The 26,802-nt window shown below is 43.0% G+C and overlaps 2 protein-coding genes across 5 annotated transcripts; one reads left to right on the forward strand and one right to left on the reverse strand.

The window, feature by feature from the left end:
* Nucleotides 1–52: 52 nt before the first annotated feature.
* SERF2 (small EDRK-rich factor 2) lies at nt 53–1,875 on the reverse strand. 2 transcript variants are annotated; one of them, XM_027067128.2, is made up of 3 exons: nt 1,732–1,875; nt 1,007–1,115; nt 53–390 (listed from the first exon to the last, which is right to left on the reverse strand). In XM_027067128.2, the coding sequence occupies exons 1-3, from the start codon at nt 1,736–1,738 to the stop codon at nt 327–329; spliced, it is 180 nt and encodes a 59-aa protein (XP_026922929.1). In that variant the 5' UTR covers nt 1,739–1,875; the 3' UTR covers nt 53–326. The 2 variants fall into 2 exon arrangements, with proteins under 2 accessions (XP_026922929.1, XP_026922928.1); XM_027067127.2 differs by having other exon boundaries at nt 53–413; nt 1,732–1,864.
* On the forward strand, nt 1,119–25,867 carry ELL3 (elongation factor for RNA polymerase II 3). 3 transcript variants are annotated; one of them, XM_053224083.1, is made up of 13 exons: nt 2,011–2,145; nt 14,668–14,789; nt 22,353–22,486; nt 22,747–22,782; nt 23,142–23,251; nt 23,365–23,566; nt 23,656–23,735; nt 23,873–23,948; nt 24,129–24,309; nt 24,392–24,434; nt 24,559–24,730; nt 25,146–25,190; nt 25,275–25,867. In XM_053224083.1, the coding sequence occupies exons 3-13, from the start codon at nt 22,355–22,357 to the stop codon at nt 25,383–25,385; spliced, it is 1,188 nt and encodes a 395-aa protein (XP_053080058.1). In that variant the 5' UTR covers nt 2,011–2,145; nt 14,668–14,789; nt 22,353–22,354; the 3' UTR covers nt 25,386–25,867. The 3 variants fall into 3 exon arrangements, with proteins under 3 accessions (XP_014920332.1, XP_053080058.1, XP_026922926.1); XM_015064846.3 differs by lacking the exons at nt 2,011–2,145; nt 22,353–22,486 and adding an exon at nt 1,119–1,135; XM_027067125.2 differs by lacking the exons at nt 2,011–2,145; nt 14,668–14,789 and having other exon boundaries at nt 14,838–22,486.
* The last annotated feature ends 935 nt before the right edge of the window (nt 25,868–26,802 follow it).

Genomic DNA, 26,802 nt, shown 5'->3' on the forward strand with positions numbered 1-26,802 from the left:
GCCATTCCTCCATCCCCATCCCCCCAAATCCCCAGTCAAACCAGGCGCTCAAGAAATTACAAAGCTACTTTTAATACTTTGGGGTGAGCCCCACAGGAATAAAAAACACTGGGAAGGGGTAACCCCCTCACCCCCAGGAGTGGCCCAGGGGTAGAGAGGCTACCTGAGGGGAAGGAAGCACAAAAGGGACCCGCTGCAGACTCAGGGCAAAGGGAATGCCATCGGTGCTGGGACCTGTGAGCACTACAGGAGAAAACGCGAGCGTGGTGGGACTGGCTCCAGGCACACAGGCGAAGGGCAAGAGGGTTGGACACGAAGCCACAAAGCTACTTGGGTTCCTCCTTCTTCTCGTTTGCCTTTTTCTGCTTCTGCTGCATGATCTCCGAGTCCCTAGGGGTAGAGATGATGGGGCACTGGGAGGTACCAGAGGGCAAAAAGGACAAGATGCAGGGGGATGAAGGGCACAAAGGATAAGATGGAAGTGGATGGGACAAAATTCAGCGTGTGCCTGCTGTATTCCCACCCTAGGAGAACAAGAGGAAGAGAGCTGAGGCTTAAAAGGCAATCAGTCTCTATCTGGCTGTTGCCTAAGGGGTCAGAAGTCTGGCCACACGGCCCAAAGCTATTCTTTGCTGAGTACCACACCCAGCAACACCAGTGAGAAGGTTGGGAGAAGGGAGGAGAAACTCAACACCAAAGAGGGCCATAAGTACCGTGCTGTCATAACCACTACCGCATTTGAAATGTGAAGCTCCCTGCCCTTGCCCTTAAGGTCAGACTCGGGGGCACTCAGACATCAACCGAGGGCAGGCACCCGCCCCAGTCCCTTCCTGTCAGGCTGTGCTAACAATTTGGAGGGTGGGGAGGAAATAAAACACTAGAGGAAGCAATGCACTCTGCCCCTCACTAGTTCAGATGTAAGCCCTGAGGTAGCTCTCTTTCCTGGTACAACCCTTGGTCTAGCCCAGGTCTCACCCGTTCCCTCCCCTCCCCTCCCTGGGGCTACCTCTGCTTGCGGGCGGCAGCAGAAAGCCCGTCATCTCGGCGCTTTCCCTTAACCGAGTCGCTCTGCTTTTTCATATTCTTCTGGCGGGCGAGCTCGCGCTGGTTACCGCCTAAAGAAAGAAGGTAAAAGGTGAGACGCGGGGGGCCTTTATGGCCACACACCGGCGACCCTCTTCCCTCACCAGGACACCAGCAGGGTCCCACGCTCATTCCCCAGCCCCGACACCGACCCATTTCGGGGCCTAGGCTGCTAAGTGGGGCGGGGAATGGGGGGGGGGGTGGGCACTGGTGGCAAGGTGCCACGGGGCAGGTCAAATCGGGAGGTGGAAGGACGGCTCCGAGGAGTCCGCTCAAGGCGTGTTTCGAGTTTCGGGCGGCACCGGGGTCCAGGCTGCTAGTGTGTGGACAGTTTGGATCTCTGTGGGGGATGGGCTGCAATCTGGGGGGCTCTGGGCCTATCACAGGGGCGCAGGGCTTTTCCCCACACCACGGGAGGTCGCGGAAGGCCTCTGCTTGACTGGGGCGAGAGGAGGGGGAGGGGGTTCTCAAGAAGTGGCGGTGGGCAAAAGGCCGATTTCCGGGCTCCGTGTGAGGGTCGCAAAAGAGCCCTGCCAGAAGAAGACGTCGCTGGGGAAGCCAAGAGGAGGTCAATAACAAGATTCGGCAGTAGTGTTTAGGGTGGACGGGGAGAAAGGGGCAAGAGAGAGAGAAGGCCTCGGTGCTCACGGGTCATGGCGACGGCAGCGGCTCCGGCCTGCCTCCGTTGCGTCCCCTCGTTCTGTCCGACGTTGCAGGCCCCGCCCCCTTCTCCAAGCGTAACGAAGTCGTCCTTTCCTCCCCGCCCCTTCGAGCCCGGGCTCGGCCTCCCATTGGGCAAGGAGAAACACGTGGGGTTGCGGGCCACGCTCCAGCCCGGGCGGATGTGGGGCGGGGGTTCACAGGTCGAATGCGCTGCGTGGGGCGGGGCTTCCTGAGCGAGTTGGTGGGTCGGGCGGGGAGAAAGTAGGCCGGGTCACGTGGACAGGATGGGGGTGGAGGGGTGCGGCTGGCGATGTGGCGTTCCCGCGGGCTCGAGCACGTGACTTGGCAGAGTGACCTCATGCGGAAACGGTTTGGGACGCCGGCAAACTCGCCAGAAGTGTATACGGTAGGGGACAGAGGCCAGGTGTTCTTGGGGGCCGAAATGGTTTAGTCTGTTTTGTATCACCAGGACTTTGGGACTAAATTTCGCCCTGTTAGGATTTATCCCCACCAACCACGTATTTAGACATGAATTGTTCACCTATAAGGTAAAATCGGGTAGAAACATAAGTTTCAGAAACCCAGAAACCCCTTTCCAGCCACGTTGTACCCTCACCGCAAATCCCTCCAAGAGAAATTAGCAACCACATCCCGTGTGTCCTAAAACTTTGGTCCTATTCGTTTCCCACAAAAATTTTAAATGTGACGATGCAATAGCTTGGAAATGTTGGAGGACCCCCAAATCACAGACTATGGAGTAGGATCAGGGACTAAGAGATTGGGAAATGCACAGACTGTGTCCATTTCTCCCTCCGGATGTTTCCCCACTATACTACCTGCACCAGCCACATCTGGTTTGTAAGAGGCAATTGAATAGGGCAGGAAGCTTAGGTTTCCCATTAAATTCACTCTCCTTCCCAACTCCATTAATTTGTCTACAAGACTCCCCAACAGCCCTGAGGAATTCATTGGATAAAGAAATGATTAAGAAATACCACAGGAAAGGAATGTTTGTAAATTTTATTATTTGATTCTCTCCAGTTGGTGCCCATAGCAGAACCAAGTTAAGGCTGGAACTTCCAACTAGCTCCTCTTCCCCAGCCCCCCCCCCCCAACATAGACCTGATGGGAAGGCAATAAACCTCTGTCAATGCCATCTTCACGATTTTTGCCATAACAAAGTATCACTTGAACTACTATTACTTAAGATTGTATCAATCTTAAATGATATAAGTCAAATTTCATATTCCTTTAGTAAATTTAAAATCAGTTTAACCTGACCACTAATGGAGAGTAACTATAAAAGTCAATACAATGAAAACGAAATGTATTCTCAAATTCTACCAAAGTAAAATCATTGTCAAAGATAGAGTGTGGCCTGCCCGCTCTTTTTTTGTTAGTTTACTTATTTTGAGAGAGAGAGGGAGAGAACCCCAAGCAGGGTCCGTGCTGTGAGCACAGAGCCCAGTGTGGGGCTCAAACCCACAAACTTTGAGGTCATGACCTAAGCTGAAATCAAGAGCTGGGCCCACAACCAACTGAGCCACCCAGGAGCCCCTGCCCTCTCTTTCTTAAAAAAGAGAAATTAACAAGTTTTTGGAGAGGTAACAAAGACTTTGAAACTGAAACTTTCTCTTGATACAATCAGAGGACTAAATATACTTTTTATATTTTCAGGGGTGCCTGGGTAACTCAATGTAACTCAATTAAGCATCGGACTTTTTTAAAAACAATTTTTTAATGTTTATTTTACATTTTGAGAGAGAGCATGGGTGAACTAGCGCGGGGGGTGGGGGTGGGGGCAGGGCGGGCGGGCCAGAGAGAGAGGGAGACAGAGAATCCCAAGTAGAAGTCGGACACTTAACCGACTGAGCCACCCAGGCACCCCAAGTGTTGTTGGACTCTTGATCTCAGCTCAAGTCTTGATCTCAGGGTCAGGATTTCAAGTCCTATGTTGAGCTCTGCACTAAGCATGAAGCCTACTTAAAAGAAAAAAAACTATATATATAGTTTTTATATTTTTAAATTTAATGCTATGTTTCTATACTACCCCAAATTACTTCTCAGACCGCAAGTAGCATATTATCCCACCCTTTGGTACGTACTAAATGTACTCGATCAACATTGATGGCATATGTAACATACAAATCATATAAATCCTGACTCTGCTACTTACTGGATTTGATTTTAGACATCTATGCTTCATAATTCCTTTCTGTGAAAGGAATTCCTTTCCATGCTTCAATTCCTTTCTGTGAAAAATGGGGATAATCTCTACCCCTTAGTGTTGTAAAAGAGATTAATGTAGATATAAAGGGTTTGGCTCCTTATAGGCATTCAGTTAATGTCTCTTCCATCTCCCTTCTTCAAGTCCTAAAACTTTCTCTCCTTTAAATTCCTCTAACCTTTCTGTGGTACCCAGTCTCTGAAATGGCTGCTAATGACCCTCTCTCCTGGTATTTATATCTTTGTGTAGTCCTCTCCCACACTGAATCAGGGTTGGTCTCTGCGACCAGTATGGCAGAAGCAATGGTATGTCACTTCTGATGCTAAATCATAAATGATCATTGTGGCTTCCACTTTCTTTCTCTTGGATCACTGGCTCTGGGGGAAGCCAGCTACCATTTCATGAGAGGCTTGTGTGGTGGAGAACTGAAGCTGCTGGCCAACAGCCAAGGGGGAGGAAAGATACCTCCATTTAAACTCATCACAGAGTTGAGAGGGAATAAATTAGACAGAATGAGGACCTATGGCTCTGAAACAGAGAAGGAGCTAAGGCAAGGTTTAGGGACCCCAGATATAAAGTGGGAAGATGAGGAAACTGACTGAAAGGCTGGAGACATCACCTACACAGCTACAATAGCAGTGTGAGCACAGTTCATAAGCAGAATTTGGGCTATCTGGCTTCCCAGCCTCAGGTTCCCAATGGAGCCAAGCCACTTGGGTCCCCTTGCATGTAAAGAGACCATAGAAACAGCCCCATGGGGAAAACTGAGCCACACTCTGAGTTAGAGTGTAGGATGAGGAAGCAAGTTCTCTTTGGCACCTGCTACCTCCTTATCAACTCCAGCAACTCAGGTGAGTGAGAGAGTAGAACAACCCTATATCCAGTCTCCTCTTATCAACTCACCCTACCCTTTCCCCATGCCCAAGGGTCTATTTCCAGTCCTTTCAGAGCCTAGACTGGGTTGCCACACATCCAATCTAATTTTTCCAGGAGTTGCCCCCAAAATTTACTCTCTCTTTCAACACATATTCATTGTGTTGTGCACCAACTATGTGCAAACTATTGTATTAGTCATTAGGTATACAGTGATAAAAAAAAAAAAACATATACCTCTACACTCATGGAACATACAAACAGGAAACAGCATCTGTTTATACACACACACACACACACGTATATATGTATATATATCACATATATGCAAATTGTGATAACTGCTTTGAAAGAAAAAAAACACTCTATGCAAGGATGATATTCAAAATACTTAACAGGGTACACAGCATAAGCACTTACCCATCAAAATCTCAATGTAATCTAAATGAAGACTATCTGTAAATAGTTCTACCTGTCCTGGTAAGAAATCATAGAACTGCTATTCCTGTAAAGGGAGTGTACCCATAGACCCTGTAGACCTTAACTTTGATTAGGGAAGTGAAGCTAGTGATATTTGAGCTGAGGAAAAAAGATACGGAGTCAGCCAGGCCAAGGGAAGAGAGGCAGAGAGAACATATCAGGAGAGGAGACAGCAGGTGTGAAGACCCTAAGGCCCTGCTCCCTCAGGCTAGCCCAGCAAGAGCCACAAGGTTAGGTAATAGGTAAGTCACTAAAGTCTAGTGAGCAGGGTGGTGTGAAACTAGTTCAGGAAATAAGTAGGGCGATGGCATGATCTGAATTACTGTTAATACCACTACCAGCTAACACTTAGTGAGTGATTATTAAGTACATTAAGTGTACTTTTCTTTTTTGAGCCTCACAATAACCCTTTGAGATGTTATCCCCTTTCTACTGATTTAGAAACCTTGGCACAACCAGGTTAAATAACTTTCCCAAGGAAACTCTGATCATAAAGATCGAGGTTGAGCATCTAACCTAGCCTGTGCCCTTCATCAGCAGGATATAAATTTTGAAGAGATCACTCTATGGGAGGAAAATGGATTAGAGCAGGTAAATGGAAATGGAGAGACCAGTCAGAAGGCTTCCATAGACGTCTGTAATGCTAGGCTTTATTTGGTAACAGATAACTGAAATGCAGTTGATATCAAATTTTAGCAAAAGGGGGAATTTATTGGATTACATAACCAAACTGGGGAAAGGGGTAAGGTGTGCTGACTATAAGAGAAACTAAAACCAGTAACAGGGAATGCCTCCATGTCTCTTATCTCTGTTTTATCTTCTCAGACCCATATCCTTTGACAGGACAGGAAATGGCCACCAATGGTACCTGCCCTCACATCTCATAGCTTGCCTAAGAGAGAAGGTCTTTAGTTTTTAAAGTCCCAGGATAGAGCTTTGATGGACCAGGTGTCCCTTGTGGTAGGGAGGTACATGTGGGGCAGGGTATAGTGAGAGCAGCCCCACCAGAATCAAATAATTAGTATGGGGAAAGAACAGATTTATCAAAGGAAGGGTGTTTGTTCCCCCTAAAAGGAAAATGCTAGACAGACAAAACAAAAGATGTCCATTACATGAAGGAAGAGAAGATAGCTACTTGAGCTGAAATGCTGGCATCAGAAATGGCAAAGTGTGCAGCTTCAAAATGTATTTTGGAGACTCAGTGAGAGAGAAAGATACTATTTACTCCTGAATTCATTCAGTTCTTCATCACATATTAAGTGTACATCTATTATGTGCCAGAAACTTCTAGGCACTTAGTATATGGTTATTAACAAAACAGACTTGGTCTCTGATCTCATGAAATTAACACTTTATTGGAGAAGATTGACAATTCACAAGTAAAAATTTATATAAAATTACAACTTGTGTTAAGTGCTAAAAGAGAAAAAAAGGTTCAAGGATGAAATTTAAAGGGAGAGATCCAATTCTGTGGTGACATTTAAACTGAGGCCTGGAGCCAGTTGTAGGAAAAATAGAAGAGGGCTTCAGCAGTGTGGTTGAATCCCTAACATTTTTTACATCCCTCCTTTCTCAAGGAAAAGCAGTGAAGCTTTAGGAAATTTCCCCCTCCTCCCTATATTCCAAGAGCAGTCCAGAATGGCTACTTCAAAGTAAACTCATCCCTTTTAGTATTGATTGGCTTAGGAACCCAGACCAAGCCACTGTTTGCATAGTGTTCACCCAGTGACTGTTATTTGTTCAGGAGTTAGCATGTGACCTAATTTGGGCTGATCTGCCCAAAGGGAAGGGCTTTTTTTTGTTCTATTGTGAGGGGAAGGACAGTGTACTGCCTAACTGACTTGAACTGAAGAAGCACAGATCCCCTACTGCTCCTGGTATGTAAGACCTTGAAGGGCCAGCCTTAGGTTGAAACAAAGTGAATGGTAGAAGGAATCTTGGTTCTTGATGATGTCCTTGGTTGGCTTGATATATCAACTGTAACATCTGTTTTACCTCTGAGCTTCTTGCTATGGGGAACCACCATATTTTTTCGTATAAGCTGTGTTAAGTCAGATTTCTGTTACTTCAACCACATACATGTTAATCAATACACAAACAACAGAAACAGCATATGCTTAGGCCCTGAGGTGGGGAAAAGCTTAGATGATTAGCTGAAGATAAGAAGTCACATAATGAAATGATCCAATCAGATTCTTAAAGTGCAACCAGCCCTGACCATGCATACCAAGTTTCCAGTCAGCTTTCTAGTGCCTTTCTTGTAGAGATGAGTGGATATACAAGGATCATCAAGGATTGGAGAAAACATTCAATATAAAAACAGGACAAGACAAAACAGAAAATAAGGTCTCAGAGGATACAGAAACAATTGTATGTACAAAAGACAATGGGAAGGGAACTTGAATTAGTATCCTTTTAAAAAAAATTTTTTTTTAATGTTTATTTATTTTTGAGACAGAGACAGAGCATGAACGGGGGAGGGTCAGAGAGAGAGGGAGACACAGAATCTGAAGCAGACTCCAGGCTCTGAGCTGTCAGCACAGAGCCTGACATGGGGCTCGAACCCACAGACCGCGAGATCATGACCTGAGCAGAAGTCAGAAGCTCAACCGACTGAGCCACCCAGATGCCCCTGAATTAGTATCCTTAAAGATGAAGAGAATATTGAACAAAAACGGGGGCTATAAAAAACATTCAGAGAAAAATAAAGAGCTTTTAGACATTAAAAATATGATAGCTGAGATTAAAAAAATAGAAGAGTTGGGGGCGCCTGGGTGGCTCAGTTGGTTGAGCGTCCAACTTTGGCTCAGGTCATGCTCTCACGGTTTGTGGGTTCGAGCCCCGCATCGGGCTCTGTGCTGACAGCTCAGAGCCTGGAGCCTGTTTCAAATTCTTTGTCTCCCTCTTTCTCTGCCCCTCCCCCACTCGTGCTCTGTCTCCCTCTGTCTCAAAACTAAATAAACATTTAAAAAATTAAAAAAAAATAGAAGAGTTGGAAGGTAAAAGTTGCAAAAACGTTATAGAAATTTGGACAAAGGTGCCTGGGTCGTTCAGTTAAGCATCCAACTTCGGCTCAAGTCACGATCTCACGGTTTGTGGGTTCGAGCCCCCCATCGGGCTCCATGCTGACAGCGTGGGGCCTGCTTCAGATTCTGTGTCTCCCTCTCTCTCTCTCTTCCCCTCCCCCCACTCATGCTCTGTCTCTCTCCCTCAAAAATAAATAAACATTAAAAAAATTGTTTTAGCAAAAGTAAAAGGTAACCAACAGAATGGGAGAAGATATTTGCAAATGACATATCAGATAAAGGGATAGTATCCAAAATCTATAAAGAACTTATCAAACTCAACACCCAAAACACAAATAATCCAGTGAAGAAATGGGCAAAAGACAGGAATAGACACTTCTCCAAAGAAGACATCCAGATGGCCAACCGACACATGAAAAAATGCTCAACATCACTCATAATCAAAACCACAATGAGAGACAACCTTACACCTGTCAGAATGGCTAACATTAACAACTCAGACAACAGATTTGGCGAGGATGTGGAGAAATAGGATCTCTTTTGCATTGTTGGTGGGAATGCAAACTGGTGCAGCTACTCTGAAAAACAGTATGGAGGTTCCTCAAAAAACTAAAAATAGAACTACCCTACAACCCAGGAATTGCACTACTAGGCATTTATCCACGGTATTCAGGTGTGCTGTTTCAAAGGGACGCATGCACCCCCATGTTTATAGTATCACTATCAACAATAGCCAAAGAATGGAAAGAGCCCAAATGTCCATCGATGGATGAATGGATAAAGAAAATGTGGTGTGTATATATATATATATATATATATATATATATATATATATATACACACACACACACACACACACACACAATGGCATATTACTCAGCAACTAAAAAGAATGAAATCTTGCCTTTTGGAACTATGTGGATGGAACTGGAGGATGTTATGCTAAGTGAAATTAGAGAAAGACAAAAGTTATATGACTTCACTCATAATGAGGACTTTGAGAGACAAAACAGATGAACATAAGGGAAGGGAAACAAAAATAATATAAAAACAGGGAGGGGGACAAAACAGAAGAGACTCATAAGTGGAGAACAAACTGAGGGTTACTGCAGGGTTTGTGGGAGGGAGGATGGGCTAAATGGGTAAGGGGCACTAAGGAATCTACTCCTGAAATCATTGTTGCACTGTATGTTAACTAATTTGGATGTAAATTCAAAAAAAAAATTAAATAAAAAAAAGTTTTTTTAAGTTACCTTCATTTTTAAAAATTCTCTTTTCTTTTTGCTGCTCTGTCTGGGTGAGTTCTATTGCTTTGCATTTTAGCTCGTTGACCCAACCTTCAGCTTTATCCAGTCTGCTCTGAACCCCTCTAGTGTATTTTTTAGTTCAATCATAGTACTCTTCAGCCCTGTAACTTCTGTTTGGAACTTTTTTTTAATCTTTTTTTTCTAGTTTTATTGAGATGTAATTGACATATCCAAATCTTTCCTTCTTTCTATTTATTTTATTTTATTTTTTATAAATTTTTTAACATTTATTTATTATTGAGAGACAGAGCATGAGCATGCGAGGGATAGAGAGAGGGGGAGACACAGAATCTGAAGCAGGTTCCAGGCTCTGAGCTAGCATGAGCATGCGAGGGATAGAGAGAGGGGGAGACACAGAATCTGAAGCAGGTTCCAGGCTCTGAGCTGTCAGCATAGAGCCCGAGAAGGGACATAAACTCACAAACTGCGAGATCATGAGCTGAGCCAAAGTCGGACGCTTTACCGACTGAGCCACCCAGGCGCCCCTCTTCTTTTTAAAGTAAGCTCTGTGCCCAATATGGGGCTCAAACTCATGACTTTGAGATCAAGAGTTGCATGCTCTACTGACTGAGCCAGCCAGACACCCATATTTGGAACTTTCTTATATTTTCTGTCTCTTCGTTGAGAACCTCTGTGTGGATAAACTGTGTTTATCCATTCTTCCCCCAAGTTCAGTGAGCATCTTTATGGCCACTACTTAACACTCTTTCTCAGGTCGATTGCTTATCTCGGTTTCATTAATGTCTTTTTCTAATGTTTTGTTTTGTTCTTTCATTTGGAACATATTCCTGTCTCATTTTGACTGTTTGTTTCTCTGTATTAGGCAAATCACCTATCTCTCCCAGTCTTGAAGGAATAGCCTTGTGTAGGAGATGTCATGTGGAACCCAGAAGCATAATCCCCTCTGACCACCAGAATGATGTGTATCTGCAGCATGCGAGTAGATGGGGCTGGTGCCCTGCTGTGATGCACAGCTGTCTGTGGCATGGGGTGGGCAGGATTGACATCTGGCTTGACCATGATGCACAGCTGCACTGGGTGTGCACGAGTGATCCCGTGTGATTTTTTTAAACTAAAAAGATGTTTTAACTGTGGAAAAATATACATAACTGAATTTAACATCTTCACTATCTGTAAGTGTACAGTTTGGTAGTGTTAAGTACATTTACATTGCTATGCACCCAAACTCCAGCACTCTTTTCTTTTTTCTTTTTAATTTTTTTAATGTTTATTTATTTTTGAGAGAGAGAGAGAGACAGAGCATGAGCAGGGGAAGGGCAGAGAGAGAGGGAGACACAGAATCTAGGCTCTGAGCTGTCAGCACAGAGCCCAACACGGGGCTTGAACCCACAAACTGCAAGATCATGACCTGAGCCAAAGTCAGACACTTAACTGACTGAGCCACCCGGGTGCCCCAGAACTCTTTTCATCTTGCAAAACTGAAACTCTGTACTTATTGAACAACTCCCCATTTTTCCCTCCTTCTAGTCACTTGTAACCACCCTTTTCTGTTTCTATCAATTTGACTACTCTAGATACCTCATAAGTGGAATCATACATATGCATCTTTTTTGTGAGTGACTTATTTCACTTAGAATAATGTCCTCAAGGTTTATCTATGTTGTAGCATGTGTCAGGATTTCTTTCCTTTTTTTTTTTTTTTTAATGTTTACTTATTTTTGACAGAGAAAGAGAGTGGTGAGAGCCAGGGAGGGGCAGAGAGAGAGGGAGACAGAGAGAGCTGACAGCACAGAGCCCAAACTCACAAACTGTGAGATCATGACCTGAGCTGAAATCAGACGTTTAACTGACTGAGCCACCCAGGTGCCCCAAGAATTTCTTTCCTTTTTAAGGCTGAATAAGATTCTATTTTATGTATATACCACATTTTCCTTGTCTGTTCATCTCTCAGTGAACACTTTGGTTGCTTCCACCTTTTGGCTATTGTGAATTAATGCTGTTATGAAAATGAGTGTACAATATCATGGGTGTATTTTCTAAAATGTACTTAAAAATATTATTCTTAGAAGCTATTTTTAGTCTTTACTAGACTTCCATCGCACATAAGAATCCCAGTGAGTGGTCTGACTCAGCTCAGCTGTGTCTAGAGCCTGTGTTTTTTCCACACTCATAAAGTCATGCCACATCAGCAGCCCATACTCTTGTACATCAGGAGTTTCTGCATTAAGGTATATGGAAGAGGGGGAAGAAGACATTTTCCAAATGTGCATGTAGCTCTGTTTCTATAGTCATTGTTTTAGTTTTCATCCTTCCTTACCCGCCATTCTTCTCATTACCACATGCTTTAGACTTGGGGATCCTGTTCAATGGACACAGGTATATTTCTCTCCTTCTTACCGGTTTTCTGGGCCTACAGCCCTCTGACTCTGGACTGTCACTCTGCACTGAGAGGGCTCACTTTACTGAGAATCATATGTTCTCCCAGGGTACAGACATTGCTGTATGGAGGGTATACTTTAATAGATGACCCCAGCACAAGACCTTGAAACCTTTGTTTGAGTCTAACAAGAGGAGGGCCATACATATTTTCCAGCAGGGTAGCAAGAACTAATCTAGACTATATATTAGCTCTTTGCCTTTGAACTTCTGCCCAAAGTGCTGAGGGAGAACTGGAAAGGGACACTTGAAGGGAATAGATAAATTGATTGCTACAGTAGAGATGGTTGACAGGACTGTGGAGTAGTTGAGAGTTTCAGTAAGCAAGGAGTAGGCTAGAAGAAGTGGGAAGCAGAGAAGAAAATTGGAATTGGAAGGGGTTGTAGACTATCAGAGAAACTTGCTTATCCTCCCAATGTCTCTCAAAGTAGAGAAGAAATACAATTTACATATGAATAAAGCAAATGCAACTCAGCTGAACCAAGAGAGAAACAGAGGTATCTGGAGGAGGTGCTGTTCTGAGAACCTGGCTTTATAAGATGTTCATAGAGGTAGGTCAGACAGAGAGGATGTGTTCTGTGGAGGCAAGAAGCCATTAAGGAGCACCAGTGTTTGGGAATGAGACATTATCACCCAAACCAGGAGAAGCTCAAGGTGAAAGTGAAAAGTACCTCAGCTCCCCTCCTCAGGCATTTCCTCTCCATATTTAGTGGCTTTTCCAGAATGGAGACCTCAACTGGTCCTGGGTCTTCCAGAAGTTAGAACCCACTTCCAATGCCAAGCTACCTTCCCTATGGGGATAACTTTAGCAAAGCTCTTTATGGATTCTTCTCCTTTCCTATGTATCCTAGTCTATGGATATGCTTCTGGAGGTTCTTCTTTTTTTCTTTCCTGTCAACACTTCTCTCAATCCAGACTTATTGCTCACTGGGAGGGGACACAGGTGGGGGAGATGCCCTTCTGACAGTTAGTGACATGTAAATGAAGAGTTCCAAAGAGATCAGTACCTAGACTCCTTCTCCTCTCTCCTCCTAGGCTATTTCATTTGAAACCATGGTTGGGCTTTTTTTAACATAGTATTTATTTGTTTTTATGGAAGTTATACATGAACATGCAAGTTCTATACAAGACATAATGAAGAATAGAACTGTTATCACACTCATTTTCTGGCAGCTTAAAGGAGATTACAACTCATTTAGCTGTTTCTTCTGTCATTTGTTGCTTTTTCTAAATATCATGCCATTTCTGGATTTTTAACTTTCCAATATTAGCCTCTGACTTCTATTTAATATTTATTTATTTATTTATTTATTTATTTATTTATTTATTTATTTATTGAGAGTGCGGGGCACAAGTGAATGAGGAACAGAGAGAGAGAGGAAGAGAGGGAAAAAGAAGTGGGGATCACCCGAAGCAGGGTTTGTGCTCACCCGATGAGAGACTCTAGCTCACCTGATGTAGGGCTTGAGCTCACCAGATATGGGACTCAAACTCAAAAACTGTGAGATCACCACCTGAGCCAAAGTCAGATATTTAACTGACTGAGCCACCCAGGCGTCCCCTGATGTCTATTTTAAAAATGAAGACTTAACTCTCTCATCCTTTGCATAAATATGCATGTAAACTTTCTCTCTCTATCCTCCTAATGTAGTGTTATTTTAGTTAGGTCAAAATTGAATGTTTACATTTTATGAGTAAATTTTATTTACAGGCTGTTACAGTATACTGTATACAGTATACAGTATACTGTATATATACAGCATACTGTATACTGTATATTTACAGTATACTGTTAACATTTCCTTTCTTGTGTGCTTCCCCTCAAAATTAATAATCTGTTTATATTTTTACTTGTTTACGTATTTATTAGCAATTCTCATACTGTCTTCTAGAAGTAGAAATCTCTCAATATATTTAAAAACAATCAGATAATTTATCAGTTTCCATTTTTTTCTTATATATATGCCTCCAGAGCCTTTCATTGCTCTCTAAGCTGTTGCAAAGAAATCTTCCTGGAATCTCCCTTCACCAACAGTCTGAAGATTCCCTTCACTTATCTCTGTTGGATATTCTTTTCCTGGATCCTATGACTTTTTTTCTTGGTTTACTCCTCATTTTGGTAGAGTATGTCTTCAATATCTTGCTGAAAAGGGTGCATGGTATATAAGTATTTTTAGACTCTGTTTTTATTCTAGTCTTATACTTAGTTGATAGCTTGGCTGGGTGAAAAAATCTATGTTGTTATTTTTCTTCAAACATTTGGTAACATGCTCCATTGTCTTCTGGCTTCCAGTGTTTCTGCTGACAAGTCTGAAGTCAATCTTATTCTTCATCCTTTCTATGTGATCTATGTTGTGTCTTAGAAGTCTTTAGGATTTTCTTTTTAACTCTAGTGTTCCAATATGTGGTGGTGTAGATCTGTTCTTATTCTTTGTACTGGGCATTCAGTGAGTCCCCTTCATTTTTGTTTTACTTCTCATTCTGAAACGTATAATTCAGATGTTGGACCTCCCAAATAGATTCTCTAATTTTATTTTTTTCCTCTCCTATTCTACCACTAGTCCTTTTGTCCAATTATTATTATTTTTTTTAATGTTTATTCCTTTTTCAGAGAGAGAGCATGAGCAGGGGAGGGGCAGAGAGAGAGCAGGATACAGAATCTGAAGCAGACTCCAGGCCCTGAGCTGTCAGCAGGGTGTGCAACTGAGCCACCCAGGTGCCCCCAAAATGAAGGTAAGTTAAGGAAATTTTCAGACAACATCAAGCAGAATGACATTTGCATAATAGGGGTCCCAGAAGAAGAGAAAGAGAAAAAGCCTATAAACTTATTTGAAAAGATAATCGCTGAAAATTTACCTAATCTGGTGAAGGAAACAGACATACAAGTCCAGGAAACCCAGAGAGCCCCAACAAAGATAAACCCAGAGATATCTACACCAAGATATATTATAATTAAAATGGCAAAAGTTAAACAGAGAATCGTAAAAACAGCAAGAGGAAAACAACTTATTACATACAAAGGAAACTCCATAAAGCTATCAGCAGATTTTTCAGCAGAAACTTCACAAGCCAGAAGAGAATGGCGTGGCATATTCAAAATACTACAAGGATAAAACTTCCAACCAACAATTCTCTACCTATCAAGGTTATCATTGAGAATTGAAGGAAAGATGAAGAGTTTTCCAGTAAGCAAAAGCTAAAGGGATACATCACCACTAAACTGGTCTTACAAGAAATGTTAAAGAGACTTCTCGAACTGAAAAGAAGTGGCACTAATCGATAATTAGACAATATGCAAAAGTAAAAATCCCTGGAAAAGGTAGATATATAGTAAAAGTAGTGGATCAATCACTTATAAAGCAAGTATGATGTTAAAAAGACAAAAACAATAAATTTAAAACTATATTACTTAGTTAAGAGATGCATAAAATAAAAAGATGTAAAATGTGACATCAAAAATATAAAATGTGGGGTGAGGGGACAAAGAAAATGTAGTTTGGAAATGTGTTCAAAATTAAAGTAGATGAATCGATAAAAAAACAAAATCAAAGTGTATGCTGTCTACAAGAGACTCACTTCAGAAGTAAGGATATAGACTGAAAATGAAGATATGGAGAAAGATGTCCCATGTAAATGGAAGTGGGGAAAAAAAATAAAGCCAGGGTAGCAATACTCATAGCAGACAAAATAGACCTTAAAACAAAGACTGCAATTATAGACAAAGAAAGACATTACATAATGATAAAGGTGTCAATCCAACAAGAAGACATACATTTATAAATGTATATGTATCCAACATAGAAGAACCAAGATATATAAAGCAAATATTAATGGACCTAAAGGGAAAAATTGACAGTAATACAATAACATAAGGGACTTTACCACCCCACTTACATCAATGGATAGATTATCCAAGCAGAAAATTAATAAGAAAACATTGGCCCTAAGCAACACACTAGACCAGTTGGATTTAATAGACAAACAACATTCCACCCAAAAGCACAGAATACACATTCTTAAGTGAACATGGAACAATCTATAGGATAGATCACGTTAGGCCACAAAATTCAAGAAGACTGAAATCCTATCAAGCATCTTCTCTGACTACAATAGTATGAAATTAGAAATCAATTACCAGGAGGAAACTGGAAAAACCATTAAAATGTGGAGATTAAACAACATGCTAATGAACAACCAATGGGTCATTAACAAAATCAAAGAAGAAATTAAAAAATACCTAGAGACAAATGAAAACAAATACAACACGTCAAAATTTGGAGGGGGGGGGCAGCAAAACTATTCTAAGAGGGAAGATCATAGCAATACAGGTCTACTTCAAGAAATAAGAAAAATACCAAATAAACAATTTAACTTTATACCTAAAGGAGAGAGAAAAAGAATAAAGGAAGCCCAATGTCAGTAGAAGGAAGGAAATATTGAAGATCAGGGTGGAAGTAAAGACTAAAAAAAGATGAAGAAAAGAAAAGATCAATGAAACTAAGAGCTCTGAAAAGATAAATATAGTTGACAAATCTTTAGCTAGGCTAATGGAGAAAAAAGAGCTCTAATAAAATTAAAGAGGGTTGCCTGAGTGGCTCAATCTGTTAGGCATCTGACTCTTGATTTCAGCCTGAGTTGTGATCTCACGATTCATGGGTTCAAGCCCCACATCAGGCTCTGCACTGACAGTGTGGAGACTGCTTGGGATTCTCTCTCTCCCTCTGTCTCTACCCCTCTTGTCCATGCTCACACTCTCTCTCAGTGCAGTGGGGCTCTGCATTGACAGTGCGGGACCTGTTTGGAATTCTCTCTCTTTCCCTCTCTCTGCCCCCCCCCCACTCACATGTGGGCTCTCTCTCTCTCTCAAAATAAATAAACTTAAAAACTTTAAAACAAATAAATAAAAATTTAAAAATCAGAAATTAAAGAGAGGTTACAACTGACAAAACAAATACAGAGGATCACATGAACAACTATATGCCAGCAAATGGAACAACAGAAAAAATGGATAAATTCCTAGGATATACATTCTTCCTAAACTGATCCATGAAGAAATAGGAAATCTGAATAGACTGATTACTAATAAAGAGATTGAATCAGTAATCAAAAACCTCCCAACAAATAAAAAAAGTCCAGGACCAGATGGCTTCATTGGCGAATTCTACCAAACAAGAAAAATTTAATACCTATCCTTCTCAGCCTCCTCCAAAGAAATCAAAGAGGAGGGAACATTTCCAAACTAATTTTATGAGGGAAGCATTACCTTGATACCAAAATCAGACAAGCACCCCCCCCACACACACACACATTAGAGGCCAATATCATTGGTGAACACAGATATAAAAATTCTCAACAAAATATTAGCAAACTGAATTCAACAATAGATTAAAAGGATCATATACCATGATCAAGTGGAATTTATTCCAGGGATGCAAAGATAGTTCAACATCCACAAATCAATCAACATGATACATCACATTAACAAATGAAGGATAAAAGTCATATGATCATCTCAATAGGTGCAGAAAAGTCATTTGAAAAATCCAGCATCCATTTATAATAACCCTCCACAAAGACAGTTTAGAGGGAATGTATGTAAACATAATAAAGGTCATACATGACAAGTCAACAGGTAATATGTTGGAAAGCTGAAAGCTTTTCCTCTAAGAACAGGAGGCAAGGATGTACACTCTTGCCACTTTTATTCAACATAGTATTGGAAGTCCTAGACACAGTAATTAGGCAAGAACAAGAAATAAAAGGCATCCAAATGAGAAAGGAAGTAGTAAAACTGTCATTACTTCTAGATGACATGAGTCATATATAAAATACCCAAAAGATTCCACCAATAAAGTGTTAGGATAAATGACTTAAGTAACAGGATACAAAATCAACAAGCAAAAATCCATAGTGTTTCTATATACTAATAGTGAATTATCAGAAAGAAATTAAGAAAACAGTCCCATTTATAATTGCATCAAAAATAATAAAATAGGGGTCCTTGGGTGGCTCAACTGGCTCAGTCAGTTAAGTGTCTGACTTCAGGTCAGGTCATGATCTTGTGGTTTGTGGGTTCCAGCCCCGCATCAGGCTCTGTGCTGACAGCTCAGATCCTGGAGCCTGCTTTGGATTCTGTGTGTGTCTCTCTCTCTGCCCCTGCCCCACTCACACTCTGCCTCTCTCTCAAATAAAACATTTTTTTTAATCTTAAAAAAAAGAATAAAATATAGGCACAAAATTTAACCAAGAAGATGAAAGACCTGTGCATTGAAAACTATAAGACATTCATGAAAAAAATTGAAAAAGACAAATAAATGGAAAGATACTCTATGCTCGGCTCATGGATTGGAAGAATTATATTGTTAAAATGTCCATACTACCCAAAGCAATCTACAGATTCAATCCAATCCCTATCAGAATTCCCATGGCATTTTTCACAGAACAGTTTTAGAAATAATTCTAAAATGTGTATAGAACAACAAAAGATCCCAAACAGCCAACGCAATGTTGAGAAAGAGAACAAAGTGGAGGTATCAGCTCTCTGATTTCAAACTACAAAGCTATGGTTATCAAAAACACAGACACACAGAGCAATGGAACAAAACTGAGAGCCCACAGTTAAACCCACATATGGATGATTAATGCATGACAAAGGAGCCAAGAACGTACAATGGAGAAAGGATTGTCTTTTCAATATATGGTATTGGAAAAACTGGATCACTATCTTACACCATACACAAAAACTAACTCAAAATGGATTAAAGACTTGAATGTTATACCTGAAACCATAAAATTCCTAGAAGAAAACATAGGCAGTAAGCTCCCCAACTTTGGTCTTACTGATAATTTTGTGGACCAGACTTCAAAGGCAAGGGGAACCAAAGCAAAAATAAACAAAGAGGATTACTTTACAATGCTTCTGCACATTGAAAGAAAACATCATCAAAATGAAAAGGCAACCAATTGAGCAGGAGACGATTTTTGAAAATCATAGACCAGGGATTAATACCCAAAATATATAAAGAACGCAAACAACTCCAAAAACACAACAACAATAAGAACCAGACAACTTAAAATAGGTAGAGGATATGAATAGACACTTAGTATATCTACAGGTATGTGCAACCATCACCTCTGTCGGTTTTAGAACATTCATCACAGAGGTCAATTTTTTTTTTTTTTAAGATTTAAAAAAAATTTTTAAGTTTATTTATTTTTGAAAGAGAGAGGGAGAGAGCACAAACTGGGAAGGGGCAGAGAGGAGAGACAGAATCCCAAGCAGGCTCCACACCGTCAGCACATAGCCCAATGTGGGGCTTGAACTACACAGCATGAGATCAGACCTAGGCTGAGAAGCTCATCGGAAGCTCAATGGCCTGCACCACCCAGGTGCCCCTCACAGTGGTCAATTCTTAACCTTCATTTTACTTGGCCTATCAATAGCTTTTGACATAGTTGACCAATCCCTGTCTTGTTGACACATTTTTTCACTTGGCTTTCAGGACATCACACTCTCTTGGTGTTTCTCCCTCCTCACTGGTCATCTCCTTTCATTTGGTTTTGCTTTTCTTCCCCCATGACTTGCTTCTAGAGATTGCAGTGCTCCAGGGTGTAATCTTTTAAACTCTTTATTATCCTCCTGGGTGATCTCATCTAGTTTCATGGCTTTAAATACCATCTATATATTTAGTACTATCAAGTTTACATCTCTATCCCAGACATCTTTCACCATCTCTAAGTTTGTGTATGTAACTGTCTGCTCCACATCCCCATGTGGATTGTAATAGATAACTCAACATGTTCAAAACTAACCCTGTTACACCTGCAGTCTTCCCTACCTCAGCTGATGGCAATTTGATCCTTCTAGTTGTTCTGGCCAAAAATCTTAGAGTCATCCTTGATGCCATTTCTCTCTCACATACCACATTCAATCCGTTACCAAATTCTGTCGGCTGTATACATTCAGAACCCTATCCCTTCTCCCACCTCCTCTCCTACCCCCTGGTGTGAGCTGTCACCATTTGTAGCTTGAATTACTGCAGCAGCCTCCTAACAGGTCATATTGCTTTTAATCCTTGTCCCTCTACAGTCTAGTCTTAATACAGCAACTACAGTGATCCTTTGAAAATAGAGGTGACGTCTTGTTACTCCTCTGCTCAAAACCTTGCAGTGACTCCCCAGAGTAAAATCCAAAGTTCTTATAGTAGTCCACAAGGCCTTCCAGGACCTGATCTGCCCTTGCTCCTTACCTTCTTGATTTTACTTCTTTACTCTCACCCTTACTTTAATGCAGTTACATAGGCCTCAACTTTTCCTCAAACACTCCAGGCACACTTCTCACTCATTTACAGAGTTTGCACTGGCCAGTCCCTCTGACTAGAAAGCATTTCCTCCAACTGTATGGTTTGGGGATTTGGTTTGGCCAATCCCCTCACCTCCTTTAGGGCAATGTTCCAATTTCATCTTCTCCCTAAGGTCATCTCTTATCACCTTACTTAATATACAGTCAACCCTCTCCACCCCTCTTGACTTCCTCCTCCTCTACTTCCAAACCCACTTACCTTGCTCTATGTTTTCTTTTATCTATAGCACCTTTTAACATACAGTGTTATTTCTTGTGTTTATTTCTTAGCTTTGTCTATAGTGCCTTCTTCCCCTCTGGAATAAGTTCTCCAAAGCAAGAAATCCATTCATTGATGTATCCAAGGATATAGCACAATGTCTGGTACAATAATTATGTGTTGAATGAGTGAATGAAAAATGTGGGTGATAGTACCTACTCTAAAATTATTTTAGGGATTAAATTAAATGCAAAGATCTTGACACACAATGGACATCCAGCATGTTAGATTGCTACCTCCCTTCTCCCTTCCCCAAGTATCTTTCCCACTTGCCTCCTCTTATAGCACTGTTCCTTCCCTCTTCTCTGAAAAATTTGACAATTCTGGGCTCTCCTTTGAGTTTAAATCCAGGAAAATCCAACAAAAGTCCACAGATGTCATCTGAGAAGAAAAGGAACACTGGGACACCAGCTTTACCCACTGCCACACTGTTAATCAAATTAAGAAACTGTCACACAGAGAAGCAGAAAGACCCAAAGAGATGGAAAGATAAATGTTTTTGTTATTGGAGTTGGAGATTTATTACACCATTTTTTAAAATTACCTTTATTGAGGACTAATTTACATGCATTAAAATATACATATTTTAAGTGTACTGTTTGATGAGTTTTGACAAATGTATAGGTAATCTGATTTGGGATGGAGGGCATTAAGGTCACCTGGGATTATGTAGGTCCAGGGGTTTAACAGAGGGATCCTGGCCAGGAAAGAGAACATTAAGACTCTTGGAAAACATAAACAGAGACAAGTGGAGACACCAGGGCCAACCTGAAATTGTTCCTGGGGTTTCTATGCACCAGGATCTGAACCTCCAGAATGTCTCACAACTTCGTGGCACCTCTTGGCCCTCCTGAGGGAGTGGGCCAGCTGCCTTTCACACCAGTCTCACGTGTATATGCCAGGAGCGGTGACCTGTGACTGAGCCCTCACTTCTCTGCTCTGCAACTGTCCTGCCAATACCCACACCCCTCATCCTCGCCTACCGGTGGGGATGGGAGGGGTCCGTTCCAGACCAGGACAGCCAATTTTCACCGCTGCCAGACACCCACCGGGTCTGATTTTCTCTCCAGTCTCAGTTAGAAATCGTCTTCGAGTCCTCGGCAGCACCGCAGGCCGGAAAAAGCAAAAGTGCCGCTCCAGGTGTTGGCATCAGAAATAATCCTTCGGGTCTGCCATTCTCTGGTCCCTGGGAGCTCTTGGCCTCTGAGGTGCGATCTACTGAGCCAGGCCAGCAACCAGGTCCGCTCCCGCCTCCTCAGCTTCTGAAATATTCTAGGGGTTGCAGGTTCAGCTTCACTTAGAGACAGCAACTCCGACTTCAGGTTGGCTAGGGAAACTGAGGCACGACGGGGGATTTTAGGTGAGGGGTCTAAAGTTGGCCGCAGACTTTACTCCTGTAACAGCGATAACCCCTATCGAAAGCCCAGTGTGGTGCGTGCCGATCTAAGAAACCAGTGGGCCGGTTTGCGCAGACATCTGGGGGATAGCGAAGCACCGCCCAAGCGGCTGGGAAACCTCAGGGGTGGCGCTGGCTGGAGGTGGGGCCAGGGGTGGGTCCTGGCGGAGGGCGGGGCCGACCTGGGCTACCAGGAGTGCCAGCCTAGCCCTGTACAGCAGAAGTGGTGGTAGTCGCCTTTGCCCTTGGTTCTTGTTCTGCTTGCGCTCGACCTCGCAGCCATGGAGGCACCCCAGGAGCTTCTGAGTGGGAAGCTCCAACTCTGCTTCACCCCCGCTGCCGGGACCAGCCTCCTGATGCTCAGGCTGAACGACGCGGCGTTGCGGGCGCTGCAAGAGTGTCGGCGGCAACAGGTGCGGCGGACCCCAGGGCCCCATCTTTCCTAGCCTCTCTCTCTACCTCTCGGGATCTCGGGCCTCAGCCGGCGACCCTGGCGAAGGGACCTGGGGTCTGGGGCGTGGCATCCGTAGGTTCTGATCTCCCCACCTCTCCAAGTGAAGCCCGAGAGGCAGGTGTCTATCCCCCCACCCCCCACCTCCACCCCGGGCACCTGACGCCGGATCCTGGGAATGCCACTTCACCTGCGCTCAGCTCGCATCTGCTCTCCCCGCAGGTTCGGCCAGTGATCGCTTTCCAAGGCAACCGAGGGGTAAGTAAGGGCCTAGGTTGTGTGAAAGAGGTGGGGTGCGGGGAGAACAGAAGTAGGCTTTGGGCAGGTGCGGCCAAGGCGGGAAGGCTGACAGCAGTCACCGTCTGAGGAAGTTCCGAGAAGTGAACTCCGAGTGGGGCGGAGGGGGCTGCTGGGGTTGTGGTCCCAGGAGGCTGCGGTTGAGGAGACTGTGTCGTCTCATTCTCCTGGGGGACTCAAGCCCAGCTGCACCTGGTGTAGGTACTAACGAGCCCCGTGGGACCCATCTTCAATCTTAGGGCTGGCTAAGGGAAGAATGGCAATGGAAGGAGGGGGAGGGGCTGACTTCATGGGGCTTATGGTTCTCCTTTTGCCTCTAGTATCTAAGGTTCCCAGGACCTGGCTGGTCCTGCCTCTTCTCCTTCATAGTGTCCCAGTGTGGCCAAGAGGGCCCTGGTGGCTTGGACCTTGTGTACCAACGCTTAGGCAGGTAAGGGGGAACCGGTATCAGGTAAAAAGGGTTTGTGGAAAGTTGGGGAGGCTGATTCCAGAGGTACTTAAAAGTCCACCCTCCTGGGATTTTTTTCCACCACCCCTTTCCAGATCTGGGCCTAACCACCTCCACTGCCTGGGCCCACTCAGGGAACGCCTCACTATTTGGGCAGCCATGGATTCCATCCCTGCCCCATCTTCAGTTCAGAGACACAACCTAACTGACAGTGCCAGAGATCGTGAGAGTTGGCAGAACATAGGAGACTATTCTGAGGAAGACACAGTTTCACAGCCACAAATGGCACTAAAAGAGGTGAGGCCACAAACTGCAGGTGGCTGGAATAAGGTGGGGCACAGCCTGAAGCCCAGAGAGCCAAGTGCCCCTGCCACTTTCCCTGCCAGGTGCCAGATCCACTGGCAAGCAGCCAAAGACAGTCACTCCCAGGATCCTCAGAGGAACACATGGCACAGTGGGAAGTGAGGTACCTGGGGCAGGGTGGGACTAACCTGGGAATCTCTGGAATTGCCTTTCTTTCTAATCTCCACTCTAAATGCTTTAATAAGAGATCTAGCCCTACCTTGGCCTTCATCTCTCTCATTCCCTCTTCAAATATCCTAGAAACCAGACCCATCTTCCAAACAGAGAACCTGATCAGGCACTGCCTTCCTCAGCTAGCCAGAAACATTCGGACAAGGTGAGTTGTCCAGGGATTTTAGCAGCGGATTTTCCAAGAGATCTTTGTTCAATCAGGCTAAATTTTAAAATTAGGAGCCTTTATTCTGATGCTCCCAGAGTTCATTCTATGAAATTAATTTTCAAGAGAAGTGCAGAATACACCTCTGGCTTACTGTTTATGTGACATTTTCCCCAATAGAAGCGCCCAGCACCTGCAACCACTAGAAAACTAAAAGAAAAGAGGCTCAGAACCCTGCCTTTAGCTCCAAGTCCCCTACAAGCACTGCCCAGTGAGGACCTGCAAGAGGGAGATTGGGAGCAAGAAGATAAAGATGAAGACATGGGCTCCAGGCTGGAACACAGTCCCTCAGTTCAAGCAGGTGAGTTAAATGAAAGAAGGGCAAAACTGCTCTAGTTGGAAAAACACCTAATCACTTTTCTGTCCTTTTGCTTCCTTCCTAGATTCTGAATCCCCAAGCCCTGAAGAAGTACCAGATTATCTCCTGTGAGTCCCCTGCTACTTCCAATTTTATCAAGCCTTGTACATAGGAGATATTAAGATAAACTTCCTGTGACCTATTAGCTTTTAGGGGCAATGAAATTAAAGGTGACAATTCTGCTCCTGGCAGGCAATACACAGCCATCCACAGTGCAGAGCAGCAACATGCTTATGAGCAGGACTTTGAGATGGATTATACTGAATACCGCATCCTCCATGCTCGTGTTGGGGCTGCAAGCCAAAGGTTCAGAGAGCTGGGAGCGGAGATCAAGAGAGTTCAGCAAGGAACTCCAGAACATAAGGTAAGGACTGGACCCAAGCTGACTTTCTAGCCTTACTGGCCATAAACTCCCTGCTAATTTGCTCAGAAGACTGGTAACCAAAGTGGCAAGCCAAGTCTGTTTTGAGAAAAAGTAATCTCTATCATTTGATAGAATGAGATGGGAAGTTATTGCTCTCCCTTCAGAAAACTGGAGTTCTTGGGGCATCTGGGCGGCTCAGTCACTTAAGTGTCCAACTTCAGCTCAGGTCACGATCTCATAGTTTTTGGGTTTGAGTCCCTCCTCAGGCTCTGTACAGATAGTGCAGAGCCTGCTTGGGATTCTCTCTCTGCCCCTCTCCCACTTTCTCTCTCAAAATAAGTAAGCTTAAAAAAAGAAAAGAAAGAAAAGTTTTTTCTCAAGGTTCAACTTGGTGCTAGCATTTTCTTTGTTTCAGGTGCTGGAAGAAAAAATAGTCCAGGAATATAAGAAGTTCAGGAAGGTAAGATAAGGTCTGGGAATGGTAGCAAGAAGGTAGAAATGGTAGATCTTTTTTTTTTTTGATGTGGATGCTTTTTCTTTGCAGCGGTATCCAGGTTACAGGGAAGAAAAGCGTCGCTGTGAGTACCTGCATCAGAAATTGTCCCACATTAAAGGTCTCATCCTGGAGTTTGAGGAAAAAAACAGGGGCAGCTGAAGCTATCAGAAGGCTCTTTACCCTCTCTCTGCTCAGTGAGATATGAAGGAACAAAGCAACTATAAACTGCAGAGTGCAATTGTCTGCTCTTCTTATTGCTGAGTCCATGGTGGCAAGTACGAGAGCTCTTCTATTCTAAGATTTCACTTTCATTGTTGTCACATTTTACTTTTTAGGATGTGGGCACAGTGCCAAGATTCCACAACTGTGCCCAGGAGACTAGGAAGAGTAGCAGAGGCTTGGCTTCTTCATCTTTAGTTCAGCCAAGTCATTTTCAAATCCTGAGAAATGACACCATTCCCAGGACAAGATACCTTGAGAACATTAGAATTTAGACTGGTAGCCTCCCTAAAGCAACAGTAAAGAGAACTTTTGGTAACAGAGCTAAAAGAACTTGTAATACACCTGGATATAATGGGAAAGGGCTTAGTTGTTCCCCATGTACTAAAAGTGAATTCTTTTACAAACATGGCTAAATATTGCTTCTGTGTCCTCTGTATAAGTTTGTATGCTTTCCTTAAACTCTTCAAGGCAATAGTTATTACCAACGACTATCTATTTGTACCATTTCTTGGGTGCTCTGAAAAATTAGATCCCCAGATCCCAGCCCAGGTCTTATGTATTAGAATCTTCAAGGTTATGGTTAGGCATCTTTACTTTTTCAAAGCACTAAGGATGATCTTGCTATATATTTTGCTATTAAGGCTCTATCAAATCCATCTTATAATTGGCAGCTAGAGATTACAACAGGAATAAAGTTGTCTTTTTCAAACCATAGAGGTTGAGGATCATCTACAAATAGGGCTCCTATCTGGAATTATCTAGTACTAAAAACTTTAAATACAGATAGGATTTGGATTTACCCAGAAAACAGGGAAATTCATTTGAACAAAAGATCATGTCAGTCCTATCCTTTTTGTTCCCCATGGTTGCAGAAGAAAGTGGATGCTTCATTCACAACCAGGAATGATATGCCTTTCCCAGTTCCACTGGAGAAGGAAGTTAATGGGCCACACCTGGGCTGTGGGGGAGAGAGGTGCACCCAGCAGTGTCAGCAATTCCTGAAACAACTTGGACGGAACCCCAACCTGATGCCACACCCATACAGGGCATTTTTGGGCAGAGACTAGCCTTGGGAGGTATAAACATGCTCAGCTGCATGACAAGGGTAAACAGTAACCCATCCTTAGGGTATGGGCAGGGCCTGAAACAGACCCAACAAAAAAAGTCCCTCACCTGTTGTAGTCATCAGGCCAGGGGCCTGGGCAATAAACATGTAAAGACAGAAAATGACGAAAGGTAGAATGGATTTATAGGTGATGACTATGGACCTAGTTAGCTGGTCTATAGCAGCACTGACCAATATGGTAAGCCAGTAGCTCTAGGTGTGAATATTGAAATCAATGAAATTTTAAAA

Source organism: Acinonyx jubatus, chromosome B3, assembly GCF_027475565.1.
Source record: "Acinonyx jubatus isolate Ajub_Pintada_27869175 chromosome B3, VMU_Ajub_asm_v1.0, whole genome shotgun sequence".
NCBI classification, from domain to species: Eukaryota; Metazoa; Chordata; class Mammalia; order Carnivora; family Felidae; genus Acinonyx; species Acinonyx jubatus.